General features: G+C 32.2%; 5 protein-coding genes across 6 annotated transcripts; 1 reads left to right on the plus strand and 4 right to left on the minus strand.

Moving 5' to 3' along the window:
- Positions 1 to 652: 652 nt before the first annotated feature.
- Positions 653 to 3,790, minus strand: LOC106397834. 2 transcript variants are annotated; one of them, XM_022688311.2, is made up of 4 exons: positions 3,501 to 3,790; positions 2,705 to 2,784; positions 2,312 to 2,617; positions 653 to 2,222 (listed from the first exon to the last, which is right to left on the minus strand). In XM_022688311.2, exons 2-4 carry the CDS (start codon positions 2,780 to 2,782, stop codon positions 816 to 818), a joined length of 1,791 nt encoding a protein of 596 aa, XP_022544032.2. In that variant the 5' UTR covers positions 2,783 to 2,784; positions 3,501 to 3,790; the 3' UTR covers positions 653 to 815. The 2 variants fall into 2 exon arrangements, with proteins under 2 accessions (XP_022544032.2, XP_048637354.1); XM_048781397.1 differs by having other exon boundaries at positions 2,705 to 3,790.
- A 233-nt stretch (positions 3,791 to 4,023) lies between these two features.
- BNAA06G40180D (protein RGF1 INDUCIBLE TRANSCRIPTION FACTOR 1) lies at positions 4,024 to 5,589 on the plus strand. The gene is made up of 4 exons (XM_013837870.3): positions 4,024 to 4,238; positions 4,515 to 4,709; positions 4,799 to 5,017; positions 5,115 to 5,589. The coding sequence occupies exons 1-4, from the start codon at positions 4,176 to 4,178 to the stop codon at positions 5,316 to 5,318; spliced, it is 681 nt and encodes a 226-aa protein (XP_013693324.2). The 5' UTR covers positions 4,024 to 4,175; the 3' UTR covers positions 5,319 to 5,589.
- Positions 5,590 to 6,306: 717 nt separating this feature from the next.
- LOC106400281 (protein TORNADO 2-like) lies at positions 6,307 to 8,000 on the minus strand. The gene is made up of 2 exons (XM_013840656.3): positions 7,051 to 8,000; positions 6,307 to 6,827 (listed from the first exon to the last, which is right to left on the minus strand). The coding sequence occupies exons 1-2, from the start codon at positions 7,546 to 7,548 to the stop codon at positions 6,510 to 6,512; spliced, it is 816 nt and encodes a 271-aa protein (XP_013696110.2). The 5' UTR covers positions 7,549 to 8,000; the 3' UTR covers positions 6,307 to 6,509.
- A 2,041-nt stretch (positions 8,001 to 10,041) lies between these two features.
- On the minus strand, positions 10,042 to 13,898 carry LOC111213613 (protein TORNADO 2-like). Its single transcript, XM_022715403.2, has 2 exons — positions 11,396 to 13,898; positions 10,042 to 10,419 (listed from the first exon to the last, which is right to left on the minus strand). Exons 1-2 carry the CDS (start codon positions 11,891 to 11,893, stop codon positions 10,126 to 10,128), a joined length of 792 nt encoding a protein of 263 aa, XP_022571124.1. The 5' UTR covers positions 11,894 to 13,898; the 3' UTR covers positions 10,042 to 10,125.
- Positions 13,899 to 16,119: 2,221 nt separating this feature from the next.
- LOC106397095 (transcription factor bHLH71) lies at positions 16,120 to 18,065 on the minus strand. Its single transcript, XM_013837650.3, has 3 exons — positions 17,640 to 18,065; positions 16,975 to 17,433; positions 16,120 to 16,472 (listed from the first exon to the last, which is right to left on the minus strand). The coding sequence occupies exons 1-3, from the start codon at positions 17,994 to 17,996 to the stop codon at positions 16,314 to 16,316; spliced, it is 975 nt and encodes a 324-aa protein (XP_013693104.2). The 5' UTR covers positions 17,997 to 18,065; the 3' UTR covers positions 16,120 to 16,313.
- Positions 18,066 to 19,936: the final 1,871 nt, after the last annotated feature.

A 19,936-nucleotide genomic window follows, 5' to 3' on the forward strand; every position in this document is an offset into this window, starting at 1 on the left:
GGTACTTTTACGCAAACATGAGTCCCATCCATAGCTCCAACAAATCCACTAAAAAATGGATAATATTTTGGATGTACTTGAAGTCTTTCAGGAATTCGGTATAGTTCTTGTCTTGTTGGAGTTCTGATATAATCGCATGCAAGTAATTCCGTCGCTTTAAGAACTTCTTTAAATTTTCTTTTCACAGTCTCTTGATTTCGTCCAAATCTCAACCCAACATCTCTTTGAACTTCATTGTGCCCGCATATACGCAAAAATATAGCCACACTTTCTTCAATGCTTACATTTGAAGTTGGTTTCAGACCATAATTCGTTTGTAGCATGTTACATAGTGTTCGGAAACATGGTAGCGACATTCGTAGGAGTTGAAGACAAGCAGCATCATCTTCTTGAAGTCGAGACCACATATTTCTCCACCCTAAACCTCCGTCTGTCCGGGCAGGTGCTCTATGAAAATATCGATCATAATAACTCAAAGTTGGTTGAATTATTAACTCCTCAAATTGCTCATTTTCTAAATTCCACAACTCAATTCTCTCTTCGTAAGATAGTGTCTGGATGTTTTGTGAACGCAACTGACAGATTCGAAATGCCTGCAAATTAATAAACATAAAATTTATTTTATTAGATATATAAAAATAGTAATAATGCATTAACACACCAAAATAATATATAAATATTTTAGAAAATTAGAATATCACAATCCATTAACACAAGAAAGTAATATAAAAGTATTTTAAAACATATGAAAACCTATAACACACAATAAAAATAATAACATTATATCATAATATATAAACATGACAATCAGATCGCTACTCTTCGTCTCCTGAACCACTTTGATTCTCTTCATTAGGTTCTTCTGTAGTTCTCCAAATATTGAATAGACCTCCACGTCTCGGTCTTTGTGATGTGTTTCCTGGTTCAAAATAATTAGTGAAACCGATACTAGTTGATGGTGATTGGTGGACCTTTGGTGAAGAATCTATACTTGCACCTTCCGAATAATTTCGTTGTGTATTCAGTGGACTTCCACCTTGATTTCCAACTGTAAATCCGTAGTGAACATTTGTTGGTGTTGTTCCAGAAGAGCCGGCTTGCTGAACATTTGATGGTTGCTGACCATGATAAAAATTCTGTGGAATGTTCCATTGTTGAGGATATGGTGGCGTACTCCATTGTTGAGCATTTGGAGGTGTGTTCCAACTTGGACCATTTGGAGGTACACCCCATGGTTGAGCGTTTGGTGATGTCCCCCAATATTGAACATTTGGTGGTGTTCCCCAGTGTCGCATATTTGGTGGTGTTCCCCAGTGTTGCACATTTGGAGGTGTACCCCATTGTTGTGTAGTCGGTGGTGCACCCAAGTTTTGAAAATTGTTTCCTCTTGAACAATTACCCACTGAAGATGGACTACCAGATGATAAACCTCCAGAATGTGGACTCCCAAATAACTGTCCAGAGCCCAATTGTTTTGGCACATCTTCATTATTTCGTGATACACCAGTCATAGCTTCTAGTAGTTGCAATTTATCTTCGTCATTGCTTCGAGCTATATCAATGAAATACTTTCGCCAAAAAACCAGTTCTTTAAGTGCGTTAATGCAAGCCCAGTAAAATTTAGTGAATTTGGGAAGTTCCAAAGCAAGAAATATTTGTTCTGCTTTTTTGAATTCATCGTAATCATCCTTATCAAAAGCACCTGGGCATAGCTGTTGTAGACTTTGTCGTTGAAATTCTTTATATCCATTAATGGTGTCTTGTATTGTAGTCTCGAATGATTGTCTTCTTCGATGACCTCTTGAAGTACTTCCAACATTAGTTCCTGAGTTTCTAGCAGACGTTTGAGAAGTGCTTCCACGTCCTCCAGTTCTTTCTGAACGACCTCCACGTCTTGTACGTTCTTCACCTCTTCGAGAAGGAAGCCGAGTTGACTCTTGAGTATATTCGTGCGAAGGAAGTGTATCGGCATTGAGGTTAACACGATATATTTCTTCATTTTCTTGGGTTTGAGGAACATTATGTTGAGGTATGTCATCACCATCATTGTCTGAAAAATCAAACAAGTCATCTTCCTCTATTCCTTCAGTCAATATTTGTTGTCTTCGTTGGCGTGACGACTGTTGAGGTTGCGAATAAACATCGTGTAGCACAAAACATCGAACCATCACATCCCAAAACGGTGGTGGTTGTCTTTTAAAAGATCTTGTTATTTTGCATCCCTAATAAAATTTGAACATATATAATAATCATAAATGTGTTGGTTATATTTGTTATATTATTTAGTTAATACAACCATAAATATTATTACCGATTCACGGGCCTCCCACCATTCATCTGATGCATAAATCATCGACGTTTCCGGATTAACCGTTATTCCAGTAGAAGTCATGAGAAACTTCCACTTCTTATATGCTTTTTTGAAATCATCAAGTTTGTTTTTGAAAAATGCATAATTTATATTCAAATTAAATGCACGGTTGAAATTGTCGACCATGTGCTCTCTACCAAGAACCGTAGGATCTTTAAGAGTATAATCGTTCATAGAAATTGCTTGATCATACAACTCAATCAATGTTTTTTCTTGTTCATAGGTCCACTTAAATCTCGACGCGTTCTACAAAGTAAAAAAAAGAAATTTATAATTTTGACTGATACTATATAATTAAAAAATATACAATAAATATAAAATTAGATTTCTTACTCGTGAAGAAGTTTCGTTATGAACATTTGAATTTCTTTGTCCCACAGGATTTGTGTTTCCATGACGTCTTCCTGACATATCTAGATTTCAAAGATGATTCAAATATTATTAATATAATAGAGTTTCATAATTAATCATATTTTTAATAAAAAAAGAATAAAAGAAAATATAATGTATATATATAATTAAAATATTCAAAACATATATTTATTAAGTTTGCAACACAAATTTTTTTTCTTTCTTAAATCACAAACAGAACAAAATTTTTATTTAAAACATATTTCAAATACATACTAATATTCAATTTTATTACATGCAGCTTATGATTAACTCTTTAACTTATTTTGGTTGATGTAAAATTAATTACATTAATATATAACAAATAATTTATATACAGAAATAAACTTTCAGTTAACTAACTTACGTATCATTATTAGTTTACGTACTTTTATTATTTCAGGTAACCAACTAATTTATGGAAAAAAAGTTTACATACATTCACAAAATTTTTGGTTAACTAAATAGTAAAATATATATTTATTCATTCAAAAGGGATCCTCGAACAGAAAAAATTATTTTTAAACATTATTCAAGCACATAATCATTATTTAATTTTATTTTTTGCATCTTATAATTAACAAAATAATATTTTACATGGTTACATTAAAGTTAACTTACTTACGTACTTTAGTTAGTTTAGGTACCTTTAATAGTTTCACTGAATAATTTATATGCTTTTAATAGCTTACATAATACAAATTACAAACTAATATTTTCTAGGTAGAAAAAAACATACCTTGTTCTTGTTTGAAAACAAAAAAACGTTTTTGGACCAGAAATGGAAAGAATGCGATTGTATATGAAGTATGATAATTGAAGTGAAGTGTGTGTAACCTGATAACATACTTCTTCTATTTATAGACTAGATTTTTTTTATTTCCTGTTGTATTTAAAATAAAAATCAAAAAAAAAATGTCACAAACCACATATAAACCACTCCTTTTGTACGCAAAGTGCGGGACTGAGTGGATAGGGTGCGGTTAATATCTGACAACATCACATGCTATGCTATCTTATTTTTTTATTATTTTAATTTCAGAAAACGCAAAACAAGAAAAGTAAAGTGAATGGTGTCACTTTCTCTCCCGTCCCATTCTGTTTATGGGACCACAGTTATCACTCAAGGCCAAAATAGAAAATTCCAAGGAAGGATGGTTCCTTGAACCCAACGCTTCTTAGGCTCGGACTCTAGGTTCGGTATAAGCCGAACCAATATTTAGGCTCGGATATTAGGTTCGGTTAGTCGACATTGGGAGGATAAGAACGACTCTTTCTCTTCGCATTCGCTTCTTCTTCTCTCTAAACCCACTCTGCAAGGAACCCATCTCTCTCTATTTCGCTTTTATCTCTTTCTCTCTAAAACGTTTCGAAGCTGACTTAGAAAAGTCCTGTCTTTTACTGCATTTGAACAATGGCGATTGAAGATTACGAGAACCCACATCGAGTAATCAAACCTAAGAACAGAAGAATCATGGTACTTCTAACAAAACCCTCTCTTTCTCTAGATTATTACTTTTTTTTTTTGTTCTGTTCCACATTGTTAACTCACTGTAATACAATGTCTCCTCGCACTGTTCTTATGAGTTGTACTAACTCATTAAGATTTTGAATATTCTGGGTATAATGATACGGTTTATAAGAAATCATTAATGGTAAATAAAGTTTAAAACTTGAGAAACCAAGTCAATAGTCTTTCTATAAAGGTGCAGACTTTTGTATTGAGAAGTCAATGGGCTAATGGTGTTTGCAGGGAGCTGATGGACTGGAGGAAGAAGAGAATCATCGATGGCCTCAGTGGCTAAAGCCTCTACTCAAAGAACACTTCTTTGTTCAATGTAACGTCCACTCACCCAAAAGCGAATGCAAGATGTACTGTTTGGACTGCACGAACGGCTCGCTTTGCGCTCTCTGTCTTGCGCATCACAACAACCATCGTACCATTCAGGTGTGTGTTTTGCATTTCAAAGATCCTAAACTATCTCATAGTTAGACTTGGCTTTGGAGAAATTTGATTTTAAGAATGTTGAATTGCAGATACGGAGATCATCTTATCATGATGTGATAAGGGTGAATGAGATTCAGAAGTATTTGGATATCTTTGGCATTCAGACGTATGTGATAAACAGCGCAAAGGTTGTGTTTTTGAATGAAAGGCCTCAGCCTAGACCTGGTAAAGGAGTTACTAATACCTGCAAGGTCTGTTACCGTGGCCTTGTTGATGATTGCTTCAGCTTCTGCTCTCTTGGCTGCAAGGTACATTCATTACCAATCTGTTTCTGAGATCAAAAGGGTGAAGCTTTGGTATTAACTAGTTTATAAATGTTCTGTCTTTGGCAATTGAAATGAAAAGGTAGCAGGAACTGCTAGGAGCTTTGAGAAGAGAGTGAAGCCTACACCAATGGAACCAGAGAATTCAAGCAGCAACAGCTCAGGAGTAGAGGATAACATTCCAAATGCACAGAGCTTAGCCCCTTCAACACCTCACCTTCCTACTTCCACTTCTTTGCGTAAAAGACAAAGAAAGGGAATCCCTTTCCAATCTCCACTACAATGAGATCAGATCGCAAAGTATACAGACATCTTCAAAAGAAGGGATCAATACAAGACACAAAATAAAAAAAAGGCTTTAACTTTCTCTTACACCAAAGGGAAGGGTCAAGGGCCTTGGGTATATGCTATAAAGTAGTCAAATAACTAGTTAAGTGTACATATATTATATAACAATACTGAGGGCTTTTTAAGTAGTTGGTTTTTGACAAAGTCCTTGTGTGTATATTTGGTTTTGATGGATTATATAACAATAATAACATATAATTTATATTATCTTTTAGAAATGTTTATTAGACAAATACGAAAGAGATACAAATATATCACGAACAACTTGCTACTTGTTGTAGACTGTAGTATACATAACCATGGCAACATTGGTCAAATAGGCCAAGTGCTACTATTGCTTTTGTTTATTTCTCACATGTCACGCCAGTACTTTCCATGGGCGGTTTCTCTGTAACAGAGGGAGACAGGATGCTCATCGTGTTTGTAGGGTATTTCATTAGGAAATGTAGCGCATCGAGTTGGCATTTAGTACAGCCAACAACGTTTCGTGCAACCCTTCCATTATGATCTTCTCTTTGAAGCGGAGTAGGGTAACATAAGAAATGAATCAAATCACGTAATGACATGCATCAAACTTTTACAACTACTAATCAGTAACTCTTGTCTGTGCACTTGTACCTGAAACCACTGAACAACTTATGTCATCAAAGTCGTTTGGCAGAGAGGGATCTCTAGATAAGTGAGTGATTTTTGCAAAGCATGATCCTATTTTTCGAGGAAACAAAATCACATCTGGTTCTTTAGGCTCCCATTCAAGTTCTTTTTCCGTCCATAACAGTTCCTTATGAGTCGCACATTTCAAGTGGGCTACACGCCTACAAAAGAACAACCTTAATGGCTGCAAGAATACTGCCATAACTTTTCTCAACATTTTTGACGATATGATCAAATTGCCACTCACATTCCCATTTTATAATATTATATAATAAACTTTTAACAAATGTTCTTGCAAACTCAAACCAAAGAGAGATACAAAACATTATCCAGTTAAAATCAAATGTTCTACTAGTGCATATATATATAAAAAAAGAAGACCACAATGGCCAAAACGTAAAAGAAACTAAATTACAGGAAATCCAATAATTTAAGAAATTTCACCACAGTTTTGCCACTAAACTTCTCATCTCGATCATGTATAACTATACCCCTGCTTATACTTTCTGAAAATATCCTCAGTTTTAGTATTTCGGTAAGCGCAGCAGCCGATTATATAAACGGTTATTAAACCGATCAGCGCTGAAAGAAGAACGATATCCGCTTTTAACCAATCTACCTTGAGGTTTGCGAGCAAACCGGCTTTGCAAGAGTCACACCAATAGCACAAAGTGTTTTCCACATTGCTCCATTGTAGACAATCCATGTCTGCGGACATATTTATTGCACCTATCCAGTTAGTAGGGCTAATGAACTGGAAGCCACATTTTGTTGGGGGCTTGCAGCAACCAGACTGTAAAAATAAAGAAACACGGTTAGATTTAATTAAAAATTAAAAATTAAAATATGGAGTGGTAGAAAATTGTTCCGTGTGATTGATTAAGTACACATAGTGGAAAAATCTAGAAACGTTGGGGGTATATCAGTCAAAAGTCAAACTTTTCCAGTTTTTCTTGTGATTTTCATGGCAAATAAAGAAGAAAATTTAAATAAAGGGGGGGGGGGAAGATACTTACTTGAATGGGACTAAGAGGAGCATTGAAGAAATCCTGAGCGATAGTGAATGTCTGGTTTAGTTCAGGACAAATGTTAGTAGCACTCAAACAAGTACTAATCCTATCCCATTTGTAAGATTTCTGAACTTTTTGACGTAAGTAACCAGAGAAGTCTTGAAGACTATACTCAAGATAAGCTCTACTTGGTTCTGGATGACCAGATCCTTTCATGGTAACCATGTAAATAAATCCGATAAGAACACTTAAAAGTACAATGAGAACAAGCATTGCAATTAAGTAAACAACGAGAAGCCAAGCGATTCTCCAGAACCCTCCAATGAGACCAGCAAGACCCACTAGGAGGATCAAGATTCCGAGGATTATTATTGGCCATTGAAGGAGCGTGACACATGACTTCACTGTTCCCACGGTGAGCCAGATTCCGGCGCTGATGACCGGGATTGAGAGGAGGAGGGCAATGAAATTTATGCAACCTATTACATTGTTTCTTTGAGGCATCTTTTCTCTTTTTGTGTTTCTTGAAATATGTTTGGTTTGAAAGGAATTTAGGGTAATGGTAATAACTTTAAGAGAGAGAGAGAGAGAGAGAGAGAGAGAGAGAGAGAGAGAGAGAGAGAGAGAGAGAGAGAGAGAGAGAGAGAGAGAGAGAGAGAGAGAGAGAGAGAGAGAGAGAGAGAGAGAGAGAGAATTAACAACAAATCTACACAATAGCAAGAGAGAAAAGACTCACATGGGTGAAAAGTGAATAGTGTTATATAAATGAGACTATATATAAAATGTACTTTTTGTTATGTTTAAGTGATTTAGGGTAATAAATCGCTGAGGATTACATTTGTGGAAAGTGAATTGTATTTGTATATATAAAAGAGGTAAGTAACTATTTGAAAATATGATAAAGGTGTAATCATTTCTTAGATTAGGTATTTTTGACTTTATTTTTCTTCTTAGAGAAATAAATCAAAACTATTTGTTAAAATATTTGAATATATCTTTTTGTTACTATTTGCTACAAAACTAGTATATATAATTTATTAAAAATAGTAGATAACAGTATAAAACACAAGAAGATATGTACTACTTTTACCGTACTTATCTTTAATGTGATAGACAAACAAAATTATCAGAGAAATTAGTGTAAATGCTTAAGAAATTTCTTTAGAAACAACATCCTTTGATTACATCTGTGCTTTAAAAAAAATGAATTTTGCGTGTAATAACAGTAAATAAGCTTTTTTTTTAAGAACGGTTTTTTTACGTCAAACAACTATTTTATTACTTAAGTTTGAGGTGGTCTGGGAAATCAGACCGAAACAGAACAATCAATGTAATACAAATCCCTATGAAAGGATCACGCTATTTTAGTTAATGAATCAGACGATAAACTTTCAAAACGAGGGATAAAAAATATTAGAAACTCTGAGAATCTACTCTCTTTAGCTTCGAAAACTCATTTAACTCCGTGAAAATATTAGGCCATGCTTCAAGATCTTGAATCATCGAGATTAGATCTTTACAATCGGTGCACCAAAAACCTGACACGTCGATAGTTGCAGCATGCACTCTATCGCCCATAATAAGGTCTCGAGCTATGAGTGAAGGGCTTTAAGAACAGTTTGTAAAATGATACTAAAATGTATTAAATTGTTATTGATTAATGTGTGTACACATCATTTAAGCATTTTATATATGATGTGTTTCAAACGGTTTTTTCGTAAGATGAAATTATCAAAAATTAACAAAAGAACAGGTGATTGTAGAGTAGGTGCTCATTCTCTCAGGGGGACAAGGTGCGACCTCCTACACGGAAAACGATTTTAAAAGCTTTCATGAGAAAAGAATATCAAATAATCTTCCTGAAGTTGGACATCTTCTAGTGAGACCCATCTGTTTAAGATAAATACTGTATGTAGAAAATGATGATGGTTCATATCAGTACTAGGTAAATTTCAAAATCAAAATATTAAGGTCTCAATATTTTTTCAATGCAAATTTAAGATTTAACATATATATGTATTTTTAAATGGTACATAGTTTAATTTAAATGATATTAATATATATATATATATATATTATTTCATATGAATATCTATTAAATAAAAATTCATATTAATACGATTGTATGATCATTTGTATCTTGTTATAACAAAAAAAACTAAGCCATTGATCACAAAAATTTCAAATGGGATTTTTAACATTTTTTGTAATTTAAAGTCGTTTAAAAAAATTCAACATATAACTTATAAGAAAAAAATCTAGTTTTTTAATTATATTGTTAATGTGATTTTTAATTTCTTTTAATAATATAAAATTAAACAAAAATGAGAAATGATGCAAAAATTGTTATCAAATCTTTATTATTCATAATCATTAATTGTCATATATATGCTAATAATATTAGGTAATTTTGTAGGTTTTATTTAAGGAAATAACACACATTTTTTATATTTTGGGTTAATATAATGTTTTCTAGTAATTGGATTTTGGGCCAACATTTTTTCTATTGATTCTTAAACTGCCACGTAAGCTAAATTTGTCATCTTAATTAAGTGACACGTAAGTAAAGTCTCTTTTTAATTAGTACAAACTTAAAGTTATAATTTTTTTAAATAATTCTCAATTAATATATAGGAGATTTCTAGGGTGAATAGAGCAAATGAAAGTTCTAAAAAGGTCATAGTTTAGTTTGCATTTGACATTTTGTTTTGAGTCATTTTAGCAAAAATCTCATTAATAAATTACAGTTAATCTATGTATTAAAATTATTATTAAAACTAAAATTAATAAAATATAATATTATTTTTTGTTATGGTTGAAAATACATAAATAAAACTTAACAACAGTATACTAAATTTTGCATTATGGTTGGAAATGTATTCAAATGATGGAGAAGATGTTTGTCACTAATTGTTATTTTGCGAGGTAGTATTGATCGGAAATGTAAAAGACTGCATTGGCAAAAACACAAAAGAAACTAAATTACAGGAAATCCAATAATTTAATAAAAATTTTATTTTATTTTGAAACTATAATTTAATAAACATCACCACAGTTTTGCCACTAAACTTCTCATCCCGATCATATATCAGTATAACCCTCAGTTTTCGAGTTTCGAAAAGGGCAACAGCCGATTATATAAACGATTGTTAGACCGTTAAGTGCCAAAAGGAGAGAGATATCCGCTTTTAACCAATCTATCTTGAGGTTTGCAAGCAAACCGGCTTTGCAAGAGTCACAACTGTAGCACAAATTGTTTTGAACATTGCTCCATTGTAGACAATCCATGTCTGAAGATCCATTTATTGTATTTATCCAGTAAGTAGGGTTCACAAACGTGAAGCCACATTTTGTTGGGGGCTTGCAACAACCAGACTGTAAAATAAAAAAACAATGTTAGATTTAAATAAAAATTAAAATATATGGATAGAAAGTTGTTAGATGTGATTGATTTTTTTTTGTCAACTGTTAGACGTGATTGATTAAGGGGTTTATTTGTAATATAACCAACAAAAAAAGTGAAATTAGTTTTATAGAGAGAGAGAGTAGAGAGATAAGAACAAAAAAAAAAGAAAGAGAGACTGGTTTTAGTTAGAAAATGAATTATGATTTTTTGTATGGTTATTTCACCCAATTTCTCTTTGATTAAGTGCACATAGTGGATGAATCTTGAAACTAGGGATATATTTTAGTTTAGTCAAAAATTAAAAATTTCAGTTTACATGTCTATAAAGCTAAGAATCATATCTATTTGTAATCTTAATAATACATCCACCCGTTCTTGTCCTGGCCGTTCATTTCATATTACACCCTAATCTCTTTCTTTGATTAAGAAACGTTTGATATTTTCATGTGAATTAAAGCTTTTTTTTTTAAAAAAGATATACTTTCAAATTTCAATCTTTTTGGTGACAAATCTAACAAGCAAAGCAACAATTCTATGTACATCTTTCATTACCGCCCCGTTTCTTTTCATTTCTATTCGATTTCACCCCATACATTCTTGTTATTCTACTTACACAAATATTTTCCTCTGACACACGGACGCGAAAACAAAAAACGAAAACAAAAACAAAATGAAGTTACAAAACTAATTAAATAACAAGGAACGAGGAAAATCATTTAATAAAAAACAAATGCAGACGACAAAAACCCCAAATGCATAGAATGCAGCAAGAACTTAGAATTGCCCGAAACTTGGAGGATTAAAAGAAAAAAATGTCATAAGACCAAAAATTATTTGCATTTTTCTAGTGATTTTTATAGCTAAGTAAAGAAGAAAATTTAAAGTGTTACAAAAAAAAAATTTAAATAAAAGGGGAGGGGGGGGGGGGGGAGGGAAGATACTCACTTGAATGGGACTAAGATGAGCATTGAAGAAATCCATAGCCATACTGAATCTCTGGTTTAGTTCAGGACAAATGTTAGTAGTACTCAAACAAGTACGAATCCTATCCCATTTGTCAGCTTTCTCAACTCTTTGACGTAAGTAACCAGAGAAGTCTTGAAGACTATACTCAAGATAAGCTCTACTTGGTTCTGGATGACCAGAGCCTTTAATAGTAACCATGTAAGTAAATCCAATAAGAACACCTAAAAGTACGATAAGAACAAGCATTGCAATTAAGTAAACGCCGAGAAGCCAAGTGATTCTCCAGAGCCCTCCAATGAAACCAGCCAGACCCACTAGGAGGATCAAGATGCCGAGGATAATTATTGGCCACTGAAGGATCTTGACGCATGAGTTCACTGTTCCCATGGCGAGCCAGATTCCGGCACCAATGACTGGAAGTGAGAGGAGGACGGCGATGAAATTTATGCAACCTATTACATTGTTGCTTAGAGGCATCTTTCTTTTTGTGTGTGTTTCTTGAAATCTGTTTGGTTTGAAAGGAATTTAGGGTAATGGTAATAACTTAAAGAGAGAGCAAGAAGGGTAGTTCAAATTAACAACAAATCTACAGAATAGAAAGAGAGAGAAGACTCACATGGGTGAAAAGTGAATAGAGTTATATATAAGAGCCTAAATAAAATGTATGTATTTGTCATGTTTAAACAATTTAGGGTAATAAATCGCAAATGATCATATTTGTGAAAATTGAATTGCATTTTTATATATAAAAGAGGTAAGTAAAATAAGACAAAGGTGTAATCATTTCTTAGATTAGGTATTTTTGACCTTATCTTTCTTCATATAGAAAAAAATCAACATTGTATGTTATATATTTGAATATATATTTTTGTTACTATTTGTTACAAAGCTAAAACGGAAAAAAATAGTCTTTAAATCACCAACTTTCAAATTTGGTTGAAAAAAACATGAATTTTCTCTTGGACCATTTAAAGCATTAACTTAACTTGAATAACCACTTTAAAACCTCAACTTATTATTTTTTTTTTTGAAATATACAGAAGTATCCTGGCCCCACAAAAATGATCCAGACTAGTCACGTGTTACCACAACTTAATTTGACTAAACCAAATTAAAGATGACATTAACTCGGGTAACGGATTGATAAGACGGGATTAATTGCCGTTTCTAATCTCTGTTAAGTCTAAGCGACGTCGTTTTGAATTTTTTTTTTAAAATTGTATTTGAAAGAAATCAAAGCTACATTCGTTGTAAACTCAAACCACTAGACCATTTACAATTTTGTTAACTTGAATAAATACTAATAGATAATATCATTAAACTTTCAAATCATTTTCTCCCAACCTAAATCCCTAAATCAATCATTGTTGATCTTCCTGGTTCTCCATCATTGTTTGCTTTTATTGCTCGAGCAGTAATGTTATTAATATTATACAACTTCTTTGTATTTCATTAATTTATTGATAACTAGGTTCGAACAAGAACCTAGCTAACATGTCTTCGCATTCGCATCTTCTTCAACTTCATCCTTGTTCATCAGTAGTGCTTCCCAAAACCCGTAGTCGAGTTCTCTCTGCCATCCATATCCTTGCAACTCCGATCGCAAGTGTTTAGAGATTTAGGGATTTAGGTTGGGAGAAGATGATTTAGAGGTTTAATAATAATATCTATTAATATTTATTCAAGTTATTAAAATTGTAAATGGTCTAGTGGTTTGGGTTTATAAACGATCGTAGATTTGATCACGGGTTCAATTCCTTTCAGATACAATTTTTAAAAAAAATTCAAAACAACATCGTTTGGACTTAACATAGATTAGAGATGGCGATTAACCATGTCCAATCAATTTGTTATCCATGTTAACGTCGTCTTTAATTTTGTTTAGTCAAATTAAGCTGATGTTTAAGGTGGCTATTCAAGATAAGTGGGTGCTTTAAATGGTTTAGGAGAAAGTTCATGTTTTTTTTCCAACCAAATTTGAAAGTTGGTGATTTAAATGACCATTTTCCCAAACTAAAACTAGTATATATAATTATTAAAAATAGTATATAACACACAACAAGATATGCAAAGTGTCTAGTTTTTATTACTCTTACTAAATGATATTCCGCGCGCATGAGTGAGTTTTTTATACTAATGTTTGTTCATTAAATGGTTTTAACATTTTGCAACAATACAATCTTTATCGATTGTAAAATGACAAATACAAATGTTGGTCTCTTAAATGTATCATCGTTGCTGAATAGTTAACGTGTTATAGCTCATTTTAGTTATTTTTAAAACTTTAATGCACAAAATGAAATTAAGTTTTGCGCCTGACACAAATCACTATAACCAGATAGGCAACATCGATTGTAAAACGACAAAATGGGTTTAGGTTTTCTGCTCTCGATTTGTTTATTTTTGGCTCTCCATAAGTAATTTTATTTTTTACCTTTATAAAATTGTGATTTCGTTCTCGTTTCTGTTTAACTAATATGAGTTTTGTTTTGTTTATTTTTTTTACTTTTATGTGAATTCGATGAATTACATAAGTGTCAATTTAAAAAGATGGACATCAGTAAAAATTAGTTCAACTCCAGATACATATGTCTAATAATCAAATTTTTAAAGAAAAACACTGGCAAACTCTATTCACAAGTTAATGTTTAAATTTAGTAAATCAAACTGTTATAGAATATAAGTACAGACTTGAAATATAAATGTATGTCTAGTATTATATTTACTAGTTCGGTCTAAAAATCATCTAATTTTAGAACAACAAAACAAATTACTTATTTTATTAACCTACGCTTTTGAGGTTTAGTTATTTAAGTATACCGATAAAAAATATATATAATATTTTACCATTCTAGTATATGTAAACTATGTAACTATGTATAAAGTAATAACTGTTTGATTTATTATGATGAACCACAAATTTTATAATAAATAGTTAAATCTTTGATTTTTACAATTATAATAGCTAAATAGGGTATTAGGGAGAAAAATATATATATTAGACGAATGATCAAATCTCTCATTCTTCGAACAAAATCAAAAAGAGGTGATTGAATTTTGTCATGATATTTCATTAAAAAAGTTTTAGGAAAAAGAAATTTTAGAATAACAAAACAAATTACTTATTCTATTAACAGGCTGGATTTTAGTAGTAGACTAAAGTTGAGGATTATTGAGGATTATTGTTTCTATTAAATTTCTCACAATTTGAAAACTAGCAAACATTCAAATTTGCTAGTTTCTTTGTTGTTTAAATCATATATTCATAAACTAATCATGAAGCTCTTTCTTCAGGTCATTGTGTATTGCCAGTGTACCGTGAACGGAATGTCTTCAAGAATGTGTCTCTTCCGCATGAGGGTTTCTTGCGTGATAAGCTCCTTTCATTTCCTCGGTCGCCCAATATCTTTCTCTTCTTCTTGAATTGTATTTTCTTCTTCAGTTGTACTTTTGTTTCATCTACTCTACTAAAATAAAATCATATTTTTATCTACCATAAAAACGTCTATGTCAAACCACTAACTAAAAATTAAACAAATATCCTAAATTTATGCATATATGATAATTTCCTAACAAAAAAATATATAAATCTAAACAATAACATCTCGGGTAAAAGCCTAACCAATTTCTATTATGCAATTATTGTTTTCTTACCATATTTAATCTAGGCCATATTTTCTGTATTTTTGGGTAACTAGTTTTAAAATTAAATAGTACAGCCTAATTCTTTTTAAAATTTTTGATATTAACTTTTTATATATAAAAAATAAATAATAATTTATTGGTTGTATCATTTTATGTTTGATTTATAGTAAAAAAACAAAAACAAAAAAACTATAATATAATACATTATAAAAATATGACATTAACTAATTTAATTTAGTCACATTAATATATTTCGAGAATTCAAACTCGTAAAACAATTTTTTTAAATAAAATTTGTAATAATTCATAGAAAACTAATATTTAGAATTAAATTTTAATATGGTGTTACATTTTCAAATCAATAAATTTTATTAAGGTGTTAGTGCGGTTTTGATCAATTATCAACTACGAAAGGTACGTAAATTTAACATTCGCGTTTTTGCTTGTTCATTTTTAAAAACCGCACACTTTTCTGAAAATTTGTTGATTGGTGACTCAAGAGCGTTTTTGACAATACCACTTTAAAATACGCACTTCGCATTTCACCATTCATTACCTTAAATTCTAAACAAAAATTTATAAGATATTTAGTCTACTACTAAAATCCAAGACTGTTAATCTAGCTGAAAATTATGACAAAATAAATTTTTTTTTTGGTAAAATGTTAAGATAATGTCCTAAAGAGAAATCGAACTTTGAGCTATTAGGAGGTGCACAACACAGATTGTATAAGAAGATTTGTTTTCAATGATGAAATTTATCAGATGAGAAACCAAACGTTTACATACAGATCGAACCGAAGCTGGCGAGTATTCAACCAACCCCCCCCCCCCCCCCCCCCCCCCCCCCCCAACAAAAAAAGTTATAACAAAAATCCCCAACTAAGAGCGGGCGAACTAAGAGCATTCTCTAGAGACTAAAGCTGGCGAACAAAATTCATGTTCCCGGAACCTAAAAACAAATATTACAAGTTAAGAACTTAACAATCCCAATCAGATCAAATAAGAACTCAAACCCGGCAAGTATGCAAATTTTTTGAAATTTAGAAAAAATTAAAAAGGACTAATAAAATACTATTATATTATGTGCCATTATACTCCACATGGATTCACATTTAGCCTTTACAGAGTCAGAAAAGAACCTAGGAAACAAAAATAAAGCAATAAACCTTCGTTATTCTGAAAGAAAAAACGATCGAAGATGTGCTATGTGATAAAATAAAAAGAAGGAATTAAAAAGGAAAGGAGAATTCTCAGAGAGAATGAGTGGCATTTGTGTGATTTAAAGGGAAAGTAAAGGGTAACTCTGGGATTGTTGAACAACAAAAAGGTTCCTCTTCAATGATACTTAGCATGTGATGAACTGCTCCTGCAATGTCATCTACTGAACTTAGCTGGCAACTCTCTTCCACCTTCCAAAATCGAATACAAAAAATATAATGTAATGCAAACTTTCAGTTACATCCCTAAAAATATAACACCGTATGAAGTTTAAAAGGAAAAATAATAATATATTGATTCACGTTGCAATAACTAAACCTCTTTTCAAAAAATTGGTGAAAAATAAAAAGTAACTCCGTCAAGTATGGCAATAAATGTTAGACCAAATCTAGTTATGAGTTCATAGACATTCCTTTTCTGTTTTTTCTGCCTCTCTGACCGTACATAATCTACCGTCTAGCTCTAATTTCATAACTGTTCTTCAAAAGTTACCCCTCAAATAGTATTTGAACAAACTCGGTTTAGTCCGGTTTATCGTCCGGCTTAGATAATAGTATATGGTAATTATAAGAGTTCTGTTACTCTAGTTATGATAGAATAGACTGCATAGAGTGTCTAACGGGACCAATGGTGTAACATCTTTTACTAATCTTGTTTAAATCCGGTTTAGATAAGAGGATTCAGTTAATTTACCTTAGTGCTGATTGAGTAAATAGCAAAAGTTTCTAATGTTGTGACACTGAGGTGAAGCACGGAGAGGGAGAGTGACTGTAGAGCAGCCACTAGCTTTGAAAGTTGCGGTGGCCCGGTGGTAGCCACCACCGAGGTCCATTGGAAACCTCTTCTTCTTGACAGGATTCTGATGTTAGCATGAGTTTCTATTAGAGTCACTTCAAGATCCTCCATAGCGGTTTTCACCGAGCTTGTTGAGCCATTTCTATTCTCCTGGCTTGGATCGTACGAGTGGAGAAAGAACTGTGATAGAGACAGGTGAGGATTCTCAGGTTCGCAGTTTGAGTCTTGACTTGTTGAAGACGTAACCGTCTGGCTTAGTTTGTCCTTTTGAAGCTTTTGAACTTCAAGAGATAGTAACTGATGTTCAAGTTCTTTGATGAAATCTATGGCTCCACCAACTATTGAAGCTTGATCCCCCTTTCATGGAAAAGAACGGCACAAAGAAAAGAAGGAACATATTAGTAAATAAATATTGAAAGTCAACTGAAAATCCTAAACCTTTTAAAATAATTTATCATAAAAATTGAAACTCGATCAAAATCAAAAAATAAAGTAATATTCCATAAAATTGAAACCCTAGTCGGAATTGTAAGAAGACTAAAAGAATTAATCATATAATGAACCTTTTGAGAAAAAGGTTGAGGCATGAGAGATCTTAAGACAGAGAGATGTTGATTCATTTGTCTTCTTCGATTTCTTTCTACCGCGATGTGAGTTATTCGTTGATTCTCAGCTTCTTCTTCGTTTTTGCAAACCCTAGGCTTCCTCCTCCTCCGCTTCTTCCCTCTGCTAGCCGGTGGTGGCTGCCGTGACGCTGGTTCTTGTTGAGACATCTCCGGAATTGTGTTCTTGGGAATGATGATGATGTCATTTTCCGGCGCTGGCTCGAGATCGAGGAGAGACTTGAGTGGGGTTGGTGAAAGAGACTCGGAGAGCAAAAAGTTTAAGAGACCGTTTGATGATAAAGCTTCTAGTGTCATTGCTCTTTACAACGTTTTCTTCCTTATTGAATTACTAAGTACCATTGATTTATATAGCGACATTCCAAATCTTTTTTTAATAATTTTTTGCTTTAAATAACGAATATAGATTTCATAAAAAAAGTTGTGGGCGAAAACGACATTTTCTGGAAAAATAAATGGAAATGATTAAAAATTGACAAACGTTGAAGCTCTGAGTTTTCTGAATGTGTGCATGTGAGAAATTATTTGATATTGATTTTGATCCGTACTATCATGGATGTGTAACGCCGAAGTAAGCTCAGCTATTATATTCAAAAAAAAAAAGTAAGCTTAGCTATGAAATTAATTTGCTGAATGACATTATATATTCTTTGTTTTACCCTTCAACATTGTAAAATTTTGACTAAACATATTAATACGTTATGTAAATAAAAATATGCACAATCACATAATCGTTTTTACCTTCCAATACATTTATATCAGTTCGTACTTTTGGCTTCTTTAACAAAAACCTTAATTCTAATCGGAAGAGATATGTACAAATGAATTTGAGTGATTTGTCCATCATACCATTTCAAACATCAAAATTTGGAAATAAAGTTTTATATAATCGTAGTGATCAAAGTCACACTAGCATGTAACCATCTTCCAGAAAAATTGATATGTGCAAAATTTCTACATACACATTCTTATTTACATGAATATGATTTTTGATGATTGAGAAAGGGATTAGAAGGAAGAAGAGAATAGTGGCACGTGAGATGGGTCAGAGAGTCTAAGGTCATGTTCTTTTCTCGCAATTCTGGACCATCACTTCTTTTTCAGTTCATTGCCCCTTTTACTATCCTAAAAGCATCTAAACTTCTTTTTTTTTACGTTTTATACTTTTATGATTATAACCTCTTTGTAACATACTTGGGCTAGTGTTACAAAAAAAAAAAACATACTTGGGTTGCCCCAAAGAAAATGTACCTTCATACATTATTCAATTTATGTATACAAATGCTAACATAATTGTTTGATAAAAAAGAAGAAATCAATGATTAAAAGAGAGACTAGATTAATTCCAAGTACTCAGTTCAAGAAGAAAACAAATGGAACCAAACCGGTTCGGTATTTGGCATGTCTGGACCGTGGGGACCGGGCACTAGCATACACATATAGGAACAAATGTGTGCTGGAAGAAAGCAAAATTTCACATTCAAATCTTTTTTTTGTATTCATTATATTTATTCTTCGATTGCATCTTAAAACTACTTGGTGGGCTAAATATAATATATCCACAAGATTTTTTCTTTGTGTGATATTGGGAAAAGGGAGTAATAATTATTGCAATTGTATGCTTATAATTAAAAAGGACTGTCAGATTTGTTTGCACATTAGAAGGACCAGAAGGAAGCTACGAAGGTAAAAAACACAACCCGTGATTAAAAATATTTCTTTTATTGTTTTATTTAAGTTACTTTTAAAGTTTAACCATCTGACTTTTTGTTTTTTTCTCTGATAGATATTGTCAGAGTTCTAAAAAAACGTTAACTTTCACAAATTAGACAACTCCGGACACGAAATCTATCATACATCAGAAACAAATTCGTACTTTATAAAATCTGTAATTGATTAAGCATACAAAAATAAATTAACAACAAAATAAAGTTAGCATCATACTATCGCTACTTAATTTATTATTCGTTTGAACAATCAACAATGACCTCTACCATAAAAAGTATGTTAACTTCCACGAATTTGACAATAGCAAGCGAAAATCCAACAACACTTTTGTTTAGGCCTATGCATTATATTTTTGCAGTTATTAATGTCTGGTCTTTGGTTTTAGAAAAACAGATCTACTAAGTCTAAAACCAACTTTTGGTCTGGTTAAAAAATTTGTGTTCATTTTGCATTTCGATATAGATTTGCTTCATTTTGCAATTAAAAGTTTATTTTGAATAATACTAGCA

The sequence above is a fragment of the Brassica napus genome, chromosome A6 (genome assembly GCF_020379485.1).
Source record: "Brassica napus cultivar Da-Ae chromosome A6, Da-Ae, whole genome shotgun sequence".
NCBI lineage: Eukaryota > Viridiplantae > Streptophyta > Magnoliopsida > Brassicales > Brassicaceae > Brassica > Brassica napus.